The following is a 13,290-nucleotide window of genomic DNA, read 5'->3' on the forward strand; positions in this document are numbered from 1 at the left end:
CTTGAAGACTAAAGTGCGCCTGACCCAAGCCATGGTATTGTCAGTAACCTTATATGCATGCGAAAGTTGGACAGTGAATAAGGAAGACCGTAGAAGAATTGATGATTTTGAGTTGTGGTGTTGGAGGAGGATATTCAAAATGCCATGGGCTGCCAAAAGAACCAACAGATCTGTGTTGCAAGAAGTGCAGCCAGAGTGCTCCTTGGAGGCCAGGATGGCCAAACTTTGTCTCTTATACTTCGAATATATTGTCATGAGGGACCATTCCCTGGAGAAGGATATCATGTTTTGTAGGGTGGAGGGTAGAGAAAAAGAGGAAGACCCCCAGCGAGACAGATTGGCAAAGTGGCAGCATCAATGGACTCAAGCATGGCAACAATAATGAAGTTGGCCCAGGATCAGGGTGCTGTGCATAAGGTCACTATGAGTTGGTACTGACTCAGTGGCACCTAACAACCACAACAACGTCTGTAGTGATGTTGGACTCCTGTAGGATCAATACTGGTCTGCAAACTACAAGGTGTGCAGTTGAAACCCACCAGCTACTCCTTGTAAACCCTATATAGTGTCTCTGTGAATCAGAGCCAACTCGATTATACTCAGCAGCAACAACAGCATGCCTCTAATGTTTGAAAGCAGATCCATGATTACCTGGGTTAGACAGTAACTGGGAAGGAGTACAAGAAGACCTTTTGAAGTAATGTAAATGTTCTATAGTTTGACTGGGGTGGTGGTTACATGGATGTGTATATTTGTCAAAATCTATTAGCTTTTTTATATAAAAGTCTATATTTTATTCCATGTAAATTATACCTCAGAATTGGAATGATTAAAAATTTTCATGTATATAAAATCTTTAGTACAATACTTGGCACATAGTAGACCCTCAGTATATAGTAGCTACAAATTATTAATATAACAGTTATTCCTAATATCAGCCATTTTCCTTTGATTTCCCTTTTTATTATTTTCTTACAGAAAATCCATATAGACAGCTACCCTGTAACTGTCATGGAAGCATGCCTGGAAAGACAGCAATAGAACTTGGACCTCTTTGGTATGTGCCTAATTATAATTGCATGTTCATAATTGATTTATATATTGATTTATTAATTGCTAATCCTTGTGTGGCACTGTAGGATCAGGACTGGACTATGAATAACATAGTAGGTAGTTCAAACCCACCAGCTACCCCTCAGAAATCTGAAACAAGGTTGCTATGAGTCAGAACCGACTGCATGGCAATTAACAACAGCACCAATATGTATTTATCAGAGGCAACAGACAAGCAAATTTACATTCAAATTTTTTTAAGTATATGTAAACTCTTAAATGATTCCTCTCCTACCATGAAGCTGAAGTATTCATCTCTTTTCATATCATTCACCTGAAAATCCTCAGAAACCCTATACAGGGTCACTGTGAGTCAGAACCAATTTGACAGCATTTAACAAAAATCTCCCAAAAACTGTCCTTCATCCGCATTATTAAGATTGACTCTACTGTGAGGGAACAGCTCTTCCCTGGTCATATTTTGAGTACCTTCCAATTAAGAGGCTCATCTTTTGGCGCTATATTATACAGTGTTCCTCTGCTATTAACAAAGTTTTCAGAGGCTAATTTTTTAGAAGTGGACAATTAAGAATTATATAAAATGCATAGAGATTGATCTCTTAGGCATTAGTGAACTAAAATCAATTGGTATTGGCCTCTGAATATTGTTTACTATACCAGGAATATCAGCTTGAAGATGAATGGTGTTGCTTTCATCATAAAAAAGAATAAATCAAGATCTGCCCTGAAGTACAATGTTGTCAGTGATAGGATAATAGCTGTAGGCCTGTAAGGAAGACCAGTTAATACAATGATTATTCAAATTAATGTACCAACTACTGAAACCAAAGATGAAGAACTTGAAGATTTCTCCCAACTTCTTTATTATAAAATTGATAAAACATGTCATCAGGTTGCATTGATGATAACTGGTTATGGTAATGCAAATGTTGTGGAAAAGAATTGGTAAAAAGGAAATAGGACCTTGGCAGTAGAAACATTGCCAGAGATAGCATGGCAGAATTTTTCAAGGCTAACGACTTCTTAATTGCAAATACCTTTTTTCAAAAATATAGACAGACTATACATGTGGACCTCACCAAATAGAACACACAGAAATCAAATCGACTGTATCTGTGGAAAGAGAATATAGAGAAGCTTAATATCATCAATCAGAACATGGCTCAGGGCCAGTTGCAGAACAGACCATCAGTTGCTCATGTGCAAGTTCACATTGTAGCCAAAGAAAATTAAAATACGTCCTCGAGAGCCAAAATATGACCTTGAGTATATTCCACCTCAGTTTAGAGACCATCTCAAAAACAGATTTGATACTTTGAACACTAGTGACTGAAGATTAGACTAGATGTGGGATGACATCCAGAATATTTTACAAAAAGAAAGCAAAAAGATAAAGAAAAGACCAAACTGATGTGAGTAGAGACTCTGAAACTTGCTCTAGAGTGTAGAGAAGCTAAAGTGAATGGAAGAAATGATGAAGTAAAAAAGAAGAACAGAGAATTTCAAAAAGTGACTTGAAGACAAAGTATGCAGAGACATCGAGCTAAACAACCAAAAGAGAAGCACACACTCAGGATTTCTCAAGCTGAAAGGCCTGGGAAAAAAAAAGATTCAAGCCTTGAGTTGCAATATTAAAAGGTGTTATCTGCAAAATACTCAGGAATTTGATTTAAAAAAAAAAAGAAGAAAAAAAATGGGTGGAACATACAAAGGCACTGTGCCAAAAAGAATTGGTTGACATTTAACCATTTCAGGAGATAGTATATGATCAAGAACTGATGGTATTAAAGACAGAAGTTCAAGTTGCACTGAAGGCATTGAATAAACAAGGCTCCAGAAATTGACAGAATACCAACTGAACTGTCTAAACACACTGAAGCAGCACTGAAAATTGTCACTCATCTGTGCCAAGAAATTTAGAAGACAACTGCTTGGCCAGCTGACTGGAATAGACACATGTTTATGCCCATTCCAAAGAAAGTTGATCCAACAGGATATGATAATCATGTAACAATATCAGTACTATTACCCACAAGTTAAATTTTGCTGGAGGTAATTCAGAGATTGTTGTAGCAGTACATAAACAGGGAGGGAACTGCCAGAAATTCAAGCTGGATTTGGAAGAGGGCAAGATATATCATTGCTGACATCACATGGATCTTTGTTTAAAGAAAAGAATATCAAAAAGATATTTACTTGTGCTTTATTGACTACGCAAAGACCTTTGATTGCTGGGATCATAACAAAATATGGACACTATTGTGAAGATTAAAAATTCCAGAACACTTAATTGTGCTCATGTGGAACCCATATACAGATCAAGAAGCAGTTGTTCAAACAGAGCAAAGAGACATTGTGTGATTTAAAATCAGGAAAGCTTTATGCCAGAGTTGTATCCCTTCATCATGTGGCACTGTAAGATAAGCACTGGACTGCTAACCGCAGGTCGGGGTTTCAAACTCCTGGTTGCTCCTTGGAAACCATATACCAGATCACTATGAGTCAGAACTGACTTGAAGGTACTTAATAGCAACAACAACATTGAACAAATAATCTGAGAAGCTGTTCCATAGGAAGAATGCAGCATCAGGACTGGAGGAAACTCATTGACAGTCTGTGATACGTAGATGACACAACCTTACTGGCTGAAAGTGAAGAGGATTAAAGACTACAGCCTACAGTATGGATCACACCTCAACATAAAACAAAAATCCTCACACCCAAACCAGTGAAAAACATCATGATTAATGAAGAAAAGATTGAAGTTGTCAAGGATTTAGTTTTACTTGGATCCATAATCAATGCTTATGGAAGCAGCAGTCTAGAGATCAATTTACGTACTGCAGTAGGCAAATCTGCTGTAAAAGACCTCTTTAAACTGTTAAAGAGCAAAAATGTCACTTTGAAGGCTAAGTTGCACATAACCCATGCCATGATATTTTCAGTTGCCTCTTACTCATAGAAAAGTGGAATAATGAATAAGGAAAATCAGAGAAGAATTGATCCATTTGAATGATGGTGTTGGTGAAGGATATTGAATATGCCATGGACTGCCAGAAAAACAGACATATCTGTCTTAGAAGAAGTACAACCAGAATAATCTTTGGAAGCCAAGATGTTGAGACTCATTTCTTGTACTTTGGACATGCTATCATGCTTGGTAAAGTGGAGAGTGGACAAAAAAAGACCCTTAATGGATGTACTGACCCAGTGGCTGCAGCAATGGACTTAAACATAGCAATGATTGTGAGGATGATGCAAAACTGGCCAGTATTTCATTCTAGTGAACATCGGGGTTGCTATGAGTCAGTAACGATTTGGCTCACCTAACAAACATCATCATTCTCCCTAATAATTGAGGCAGAGAAGTGAAACATCTGCAAACTATAGAATTAATTTTAAAATAGTAAATAATATTGATAATTAGAGAAGTAGAGTGTGATTTTGAGGTGATTGTGGTAACATTTTATTGAATTGCCAATTTTACAAAGTCATTGAGGAATTAGTTTAAGCAAGAAGGACATATGAAATGTCCTTTGTTTTAGGTGAAGCTGCTTAAATAGGACACAATGGCAGACATTTCATGTACAAGGGGGCTTCAGAAAGTTCGTGGAAAAATGGAACTAAAAGATACTATGTGCTTTTGTATCATTAGTAAGAAGTTACTGTATTCTTAATAAATTTGAATTTATTTAACTCGGATCCTTACAGTATACTTGTTGTTATTAGAGGTTTCTTATAGGAATTTGAGATTACTAAGAATATTATGATAAAAATCATTGCAAAATTTCACATTGTTACTTTACCAGGTCCTGATTTAGCTATATGCTGAATCTAGAAAGTATCTTAAATGGTAAATAACTTCTTGTTGATGCGTATTATTTTATCTTTAGCATATGTAACTACCATTAGATTAAGTTTGCCTAGCCAGATGAAGAAAGTTAAAAAGACCATATACAGAATGGGAGACAATATTTGGAAATCATATAGCTGATAAAGGTTTTAATATCCAGAATATGAGGGAATTTCAAAAAGTTAAAGGGAAGATAGAGTCCCCACTGAATAACTAATTGTTAACTTTCACAATTGTAAATAAAGGTAGAAGTTTTGTAACAAAAAGGGGGAGTAGTTAATCTTACAGTCCAGAAACAGGACCCTAGGACCATCAAGGGAGAAGAGCGCAATTGGAATGTGGGACCTTATCCAGAGAAGCAGTGAAACCAGAGATGGAGGCAGAGATGGGGACATGGAGAGAGGGAGCAGCTGAGGACTCTAGATTCATGGAAAGAGAGGGACTGAGAGCTGGTAGCCAGGAGGCAGCCAGGAGGCAATGCCCTTTGGTGGTTTAAATTATTATATATGCCTGAATATTTTTGAAAAAAAACTCAAAAAAGAGCTAAAATATATGTAGAGAAACACTGTTAACTGATGGTACGTGGAGGGGATTATAAGTATTGTAATAAAACAAAGTATATGATTTGTTGAATGTAAAACTGATAATCTTCCCTGTAAACTTTCACTCAGTTCACAATAAAAAGTTAAAAAAAAGTTAAAGGAAAGCGGAAATTGAAAGATAATGAAATTTGTTTTCCACGAACTTTTTGAAGTGCCCTTGTATAAAAACTTTGCCAGCTCAACAACAAAATGACAGACACCAATTTTAAAATGGGCAAATGACATGCGTAGATCATATATATGTGTGTGTTTGTACATAAGTGACTATGGTTTACTTTAATGTGAGATTTTAAAGTTCCACATGCAGCAAGTGAAGGTGATTGTGATGAAGAATTGTCAGTTGGTTCATTCTTTTCAAAATGAGGGCAAATTTACACTAAGGACAAGTAGTCGGAGCTCGTAATATGATGAATTACCTGTTGGAATGCTAACTGTAGAGTCAGCAGTTCATTCCACCAGTACTCCATTGGAGGGAGGGGCTTTCTGCTCCTTTAAAGATTTACAGCCTCGAAAAATCTATACCTATACAGAGTGCCTATGAGTCAGAATGAACAGGACAGCACACAACCACCAACCAGTTCTTGTTAGTCAGTAACCCAAAGACCCAAAGACTGCCTGTTCATAAAGGCAAAAGGAGAATGGGAAGGAACTGCTTGAAGGAAAGTCAGAAAGGCAAAAAGTGTGGAAAAGGGAAATGAATCATGAGGGGCAGGCAAGAGATTTTCAAAATAGTATTTTGCCTGCGCAATTATAAGAATTCTGAGACGGTGGCAAGTTGTGTAGAAGTTATAGTATCTCTACAGATATCCTGTCCAATGAGGCAGGTAGTAGAAGTGACAGAAGAGGCGACAGACAGAAGGGAGGTATGAGGAATCCTGTAACACTGAGAGGACTCAGAAGAACAGCTTAATCCTCAAAGGAGACTTAGAAAGGATAAGAAATGTTGTCAAGGACCATGACAAGAGGATGTAAAAAAAAGGAAGGACTTAATACTGATGTTTTCTTTGACCTCAGGCTCCAGTATGGCTTAGCACAGAACTGTTTCCTGTCTTTATTGAAAAACTGTTTATAGATCTTTTTGCATTTGTATTTTATTAAATATTGCATTGAAATATTATTTATCTTAAAAAAGAATGACCAGGCCAGTTTTATCTTCTTGTACTCTTCTAACCTCAGTCATCTGCTATAAATTGATCCTACTCATTGATCTGTGACTGGGGAAATTAAGAATAACGACTACACAATCCAGAATATAGCTCAATTTGTTCATTTTACAGATGAGAAATTGTGGCACAGAATTCTTAAAGTGGTTACTAAAACTGACCAAACAAATTAATGGCACATTCATAGCCAAAACAGGTTTTCTGTTTCCTAAGACTGGGTTGTAAACCATACCTTTTAATATCCTCAAAACTCACTTTATTTTCACCTAGAATGCCTTCCTCAGGGCTCCCACCTCCAGTTCACGTTCGGCTTTCTCTTTTAAGTCTCTCCTTAGTTCATCATCCCCAAATCTCTGAATTCCCATTAGCATAGCTTACATTGATCTCTCACTGATCACCATATATCCCACAATGCTGTCTATTATGTTGTTGTTGTTAAGTGTCGTCGAGTCAGTTCTGACACATAGCAACCCTCTAGAGGGTTTCCAAGGAGCAACCGGTGAGCTTGAACCACCAACCTTGCAGTTCAAACCGACTTTGCAATCTAACGCATTTTAACCCACAGCACCGAATTCTTGTTTGTTTATTGTGAATGAAGTTTGCTGGACTTACCCCACTAGCTTAGAGAACTGAGATGATTTAAAAAAATAGTGGGTAAACTATTTTAAATTAAGTTATATATTCTTTCTGAGTTTCAGTATTTACTATATCCTACTTAAGGAGCTCTGGTAGCATAGTGGTTACGAATCGGGCTGTAAACCTTAAGGTCAGCAGTTCGAAACTACCAGCTGTCAGCGGGAGAAACATGAGGCTTTCTGCTCCCGTAAAGATTTACAGCCTTGGAAACCCTGTACAGGGTTGCTATGAGTAGATTCCGACTCCACAGCACATAACCACCACCACCACTTACTTATCTTGGAGTCTTGGTGTGGCACTATGGGCTAATGTGTCAGACTACAAAGTCATTTGGACTGCAAGGCCAGTGATTCAAGCTCACCAGCTGCTCCTTGGAAACCATATACAGGGTTGTTATGGGTCAGAATTGACTTGATGACACTTAACAACTTATTTATATGAATTGTTAAAATTATAGAGACTTATTTTAAATAAATATTTCTCTAACCTAGTTCTCAATATATTTTCTTTTTCAGGTCAAGTTCCCTTTTCAATACTGGTTTCCTCAAAAGAATGTTACTTGAATCTCTTCACCATGGTTTAGATGACATTCAGACCCTAATAAAGACGTTAATCTTTGAATCAGAGTGTACTCCTCAAAGTCAGCTTTCATCTTCAAATGTCAACAAGCTAGGTAAAAGCTAGATTATAAACCAGTTATCAAAAAGACTATAACCTTTTTGTCTTTATTTGATTTGACCATCAAAAACAATATAACTAGAATGCTTTAAATAAGTCTCTAATAAGTCTAATCATAATCTGGTTTCTAAACTGTTTTCCAAAATTATTTTTTAAATACAAAACTTTTTTCAGGTTTCTACTCAAGATCTGAAATAGTGAATTTTATTTCACAAAATAAAAATGAAAAGTCCTTTGTTGTTTTATCTACTTTCTAGGCAGAGAAATCTTAGATCATTTTTAAGAATGTTAGTGCAATTAATTTTGGTAATGTCCGTTGAGACATGGAAGATAGATTTGCATTTATCACTCAGTAAAGTTTTTTCCTTCTTTTTTTTTAATCTTTAATGTAAATGGACTTTTATAGTCTTATCAAGCTATTGATATAAAGATGGGCCTATTAAATATCCGGGGTCCTGGTGTGGTGCTGTAGGGTAAGTATTGGACTGCTTACCACAAGGTTGATGATTCAGACCCACTAGCCACTCTTGGAAAACCTTATACAGGGTCACTGTGAGTCGGAAACAACTTGATGGCACTTAATAATAATAGCAACATTAAATATCCTAGCTTTTCCATAAGTAGTTTTCTTAGAGAGGATTTTAAGAAGTAATTCTTGCAATCTGTTTTGGACAAAAATCTCATATTTTCATAAAAGCAGTATGGATTGAATTTCAAAAACTTTTATTTAAAATTTGAATTATTAATGTCATTTTTATAAAATACTTTGTTATTTCCATTTGTTTTCATGTTAGAAGAATATGGCGTATGTCCTAAAACTACAGATGACACCACAACAGATCATTATATTGCACAAGGTATGTATTTCAGTACAAATATACACATATGTATTAATGGTGGTTGTGTGCTGTGGAGTAGTTTCCAACTCATACTGGCCCTGTATAGGATTTCCAAGACTGTAAATTTTTACAGGAGCAGAAAGCCTCATCTTTCTCCCATAGAACAGGAAGTAGTTTCAAACTGCTGACCTTAAAGTTAGCAGCCTGACTCATAACCACTATGCTACTGTTGTTGTTGTTGTTAAGTGCCGTTGAGTTGGTTCCGACCCATAGCGACCCTGTACAGGGTTTCTGCGGCTGTAAATCTTTACGGGAGCAGAACGCCTCATCTTTCTCCTGTGGAGCCGCTGGTAGTTTCGAACTGTTGGCCTTAAGTTTTGCAGCCTGATTCGTAACCACTACGCTACCAGCTAGAGCTCCTTATATGAGTATATATTGTTCTTGTTATTAAGTGCTATTGAGTCGGTTCCAAACCATAATGCCCTGTATAGGGCTTCCAAGGAGCGACTGGTGAGCTTGAACCGCCAACCTTGCAGTTCAAACCAGCTTTGCAGTCTAGTGCATTAACCCACAGCACCACGCTAGGACTCCGTACATATATATATGTATATGTGTGTGTGTATCAACACAAAGAAATGGTAGCAGAAGGGTAGAAAGAGAATAGGTTGCTATGGTAACCTACTTAAAAATGCATTTTCATCATATACTAACAACATAATCATAGTTAAACTTGTTTATCTGGCATTCACAAAGTTCAAAATTTTTATTAACTTGTACTTTGTTCACATTTCAATATGAGATGATCCCCTTGAAAGTACTATAAGATCTAGAAAAGTACCAGGTGAGCCAAAGTAAGATTCAGCTATAAATGATAAAGTTAGAGTTAAGTGTTAGATTTTGTTCTGTCAAGATTTTCTATCAGAAGGGTATTAATATTTGAAATGTCAGTATCTAAGGTGTCTTTTGTTTTGCTTTTGCAAAGAATTTTAGATTCCAAATGTGTTTTGGTTAGAGAAAAAACATAAACGATGTCAAGGTTGAAAGAACAAAAAGCTATAATTTTGTATTAGTTGCTCAGCATTGTAGTGTTTACCTTCAAAAATTAGAAAACTTAAAATAGGTTTTTTTATAGCATATGGCTTTATAACTACTGCATGATTCATAAAGCAGTCATGTTCATGTGGCATCTTTAAGTTGTTTGCTGTTGTTGATTGTTAGGTGCCATTAACTCATAGCAGTCATGCATAGGTTTCCAAGAAGTAGCTGGTGAGTTTGAACCATTGACCTTGTAGTTAGCAGTCAAGTACTTATCCTGCATTGCCATACCAGGAGTTTTCAACTATACTAACATTCACATAGCTTAAAAATTATATACACTACTAAATTTCTCTATTGGAAGGCAGAAAAAGAATCATTCTGGTATAAGGTAAAGAGCACTGGGTAAGGCATAAGTAAGTCTGAAAAGTCTTTAAAATTTCTGAGCATTTCTCATATACAATTTAAGGGAAATAGACTAATCTGTGTGGGCTCTTTTATAGCTCTAAAATTTTATGAATGTTTTAAGACTTATCTATCAGTGCATAAAATTTTCCATGATAAATGGAAAATACCAGGCAAAAACAGATCCTGTACTAATAATAATAGTACTCTTAAGGTATTCTGTTGAATTTTTTAGTTTAAGACTTTCCTAGAACTTTTACTAACTCTGGGTATATCCTTTTCAGTATTTGCGTTGGTATATATTTTATGTGATGAAAGTATAAGGTTTTTAATTTGATTTAATGGATGGATCAAATCTGTGATTTTTTTCAGATGTAAAAAAGGGCAACAGTTCATCAATAATCTGTTTACCTCTTAATGCAGTTTATATTTCAGTGTATCACAGTTGCCCTCTGAATAATTTTGCTTAACCAACTGTTAAATGTGTTCCCTAAAAAATTAAGATTTGGCAATAACATCCATACTATCCCAGTTGTTTTCTTCTTGGTGTTTGGAAGGATACATTGGTAGAAACTGTACTGGCTTGCCTCCTTTCACTTAAAACTGAGAAATTAATACTGGATAAGAAGTAATGATATCATACATTATATCTTTATCAGTTTCTGTGACCAAGCTCTTGAGATGTTTGTTTGCTTTATTGTATGCTGAGGACCTACTGTGTATGCAATACTAAATACTGAATATATACACATTCAGTAGAATCTACAGGTGTAAAAATGAAAGACATTATTCCCAGGAACTTAGAACATAATTTGTGGAGAAAGGATTTATACACTTTAAAGACTTGTAATACATGAAACAATTTTAAGAAAAGAAAAAAATGACAAAATGTAATCAACCTCTGAGTAGTGTACAATAATAGTATTAACAATAATGAAGTTGTTGAAGTGATTGTTCCATAATTCACAATGTCTTCCTTTTTTGTTGTTAAGTGCTGCAGAGTTGGTTCTGACTCATAGCAACCCTGTATAGGGGTTCCAAGAAGCGATTGGAGCTTTTGAACCTCCAACCATGTGGTTCAAACTGACCTTGGGTCCAGTGCTTTATCCCACAGCACTACACCAGGACTTCTGTCTTCCTGTTTGTTAAGTGCCATCAAGTGTGTACTGAATAATAGTGGCCCTATGTAGAGTTTCCTAGGAGCAGCTGGTAGGCTTGAACTGCTAACCTTGTGGTTTGCTGTTCAGTGCTGAACCTACAGCGCCATACCACAAGTCCGATAGGTCTTCCTCTAGGAAATAGAAATTGAGTTGAGGCTTGAAGTTGAAGAAGGCAGAAAGTTCTGAATCAGAGAAATCAAAAATTAAAATTTCACAGGTGAAAAATGTGAAGTGTAGACTCACAAAAGAATTAAGATTGGATTGTTGTTAAATGCCATCAAGTCGATTCCGACTCATAATGACCCTGTGAGTTTCCAAGGAGCAGGTGGTGAGCTTGAACCGCCAACCTTGTGGTTCAAACTGACTTTGCAGCTCAGTGCATTAACCTGCTCCACACCAGGAGATTGGATAAATTGGTTGAAATTGTTTGTGTCAAGAGTTTTGACTTGATAAAGTATAAAATTGTAAAAACCACCCCACTGCGTTGAGTCAATTCCAACTCAGGGTTTCCGAAACTGCAGATCTTACAGAGCACACAGCCTCATTTTCTCCCATAGGGCCACTGGTGAGTTTGAACTACTGACCTTATGGGAAGCAGTCCACTGCTCGAGTTATAAAAAATTGTATTTGGTTTATGATTTTTAAGAGAATGCTAATTTTCTGTGTGTGTGTGTGTGTGTATTTCAGGAAAGAGAAAAAGTAATGAAATGGTTACAAATTTAGCCAAGAGACAAAAGGCTGACAACAGTACTGAACATCCCCCCTTTTATTACAACATCCACAGACACAGCATTAAAGGAATGAATATGCCAAAGTAAGACAGCCAATGAATGACAGGCAAAGAATGTATTTTATGTTTTAATGATGTGATTTAGATTAAAATATAATAATTTTATTTAATTTTTTTTTTCTTTTCTTACTGCAGGTTAAAAAAATTTTTGTGCTATCTTTCTCAAGCAGGCTTTCGAGTAAGCCGAACTCATTTTGACCCAATGGGTGTTCGTACAGATGCACCTCTGATGCAATTTAAATCTATCCTTTTAAAATATAGCACCCCAACCTACACTGGAGGACAGTCAGAAGGTCATGTGCAGTCAGCATCTGAAGATACAGTAGCTGACAGAGTTGAAATATCAGTGGATGATAAAGCAGAAGCAAGCAGCTGCAGAAGATGGTAAATGTAGAGATATTTATATAGATGACCTGCTTGTTCTCTATGCCAACCAACTGTAGTTCTTTTTCTATACACTTTTAGTTCAGTAGTATAAAAATAAAAAACAGTGCTGTTTTCATTCAGCAAATTAGCAGTTTTTGACTTAGCTGGTTTGGGAGCTATGCTTTCCAGGTATTTCTTATTTTAAAGAAAATTTTTAAATTTTTAATGAAAACATTTCATATATGAAACCAAGTTCCTGACTGAGATCACCCTACTGTTGAATAACTCAGAAAATTTTCACATGCAGAGTATTTGGAATTCCATGGTACAGAGCCATATAAGTCTCTCTCCTTACTGATTATTTTTATGTTTTTCTATTTGTAATGTACAAAATGAAGGCAGAACTTTTTAGATAGCAGTCATTGAACATTGAATAAATACCAGTGTTCTTCCAGTGCACGTAAACTATCTTACAGTTACCTAGTTAAAATATGTTCCAATTTTAGGAAATCCTACCTCTTTCCACACTGACATTTTATTACTTTAATATTACTGTTAATAGTTTTTGAGAAATTAAATACCTTCATGAGGCAGAAGTAAACTTTTCTTACAGGTTTAAGGTTTAAATAATTAAACTTCAGAGTTAGATTTTGTCAAAGTAAATTGAGACCATTCTTCTAATATAGTTG

The 13,290-nt window shown here is 36.0% G+C and overlaps 1 protein-coding gene across 2 annotated transcripts in view; it reads left to right on the forward strand.

The window, feature by feature from the left end:
- Nucleotides 1–12,742, forward strand: part of TRMT1L (tRNA methyltransferase 1 homolog (S. cerevisiae)-like) — a 57,516-nt gene extending 44,774 nt beyond the window's left edge. The window contains exons 11-15 of one of the 2 annotated variants that reach the window (XM_006872704.1): nucleotides 979–1,057; nucleotides 7,844–8,001; nucleotides 8,801–8,863; nucleotides 12,133–12,259; nucleotides 12,371–12,741. In XM_006872704.1, coding sequence (XP_006872766.1) covers nucleotides 979–1,057; nucleotides 7,844–8,001; nucleotides 8,801–8,863; nucleotides 12,133–12,259; nucleotides 12,371–12,623 — 680 coding nt within the window. In that variant the 3' untranslated portion in view covers nucleotides 12,624–12,741. Of the gene's footprint in view, nucleotides 1–978; nucleotides 1,058–7,843; nucleotides 8,002–8,800; nucleotides 8,864–12,132; nucleotides 12,260–12,370 lie in introns of both variants that reach the window. The other variant, XM_006872705.1, reaches the window with a different exon arrangement.
- The last annotated feature ends 548 nt before the right edge of the window (nucleotides 12,743–13,290 follow it).

This window comes from Chrysochloris asiatica, unplaced genomic scaffold, assembly GCF_000296735.1.
Source record: "Chrysochloris asiatica unplaced genomic scaffold, ChrAsi1.0 scaffold00210, whole genome shotgun sequence".
Taxonomy (NCBI): Eukaryota; Metazoa; Chordata; class Mammalia; order Afrosoricida; family Chrysochloridae; genus Chrysochloris; species Chrysochloris asiatica.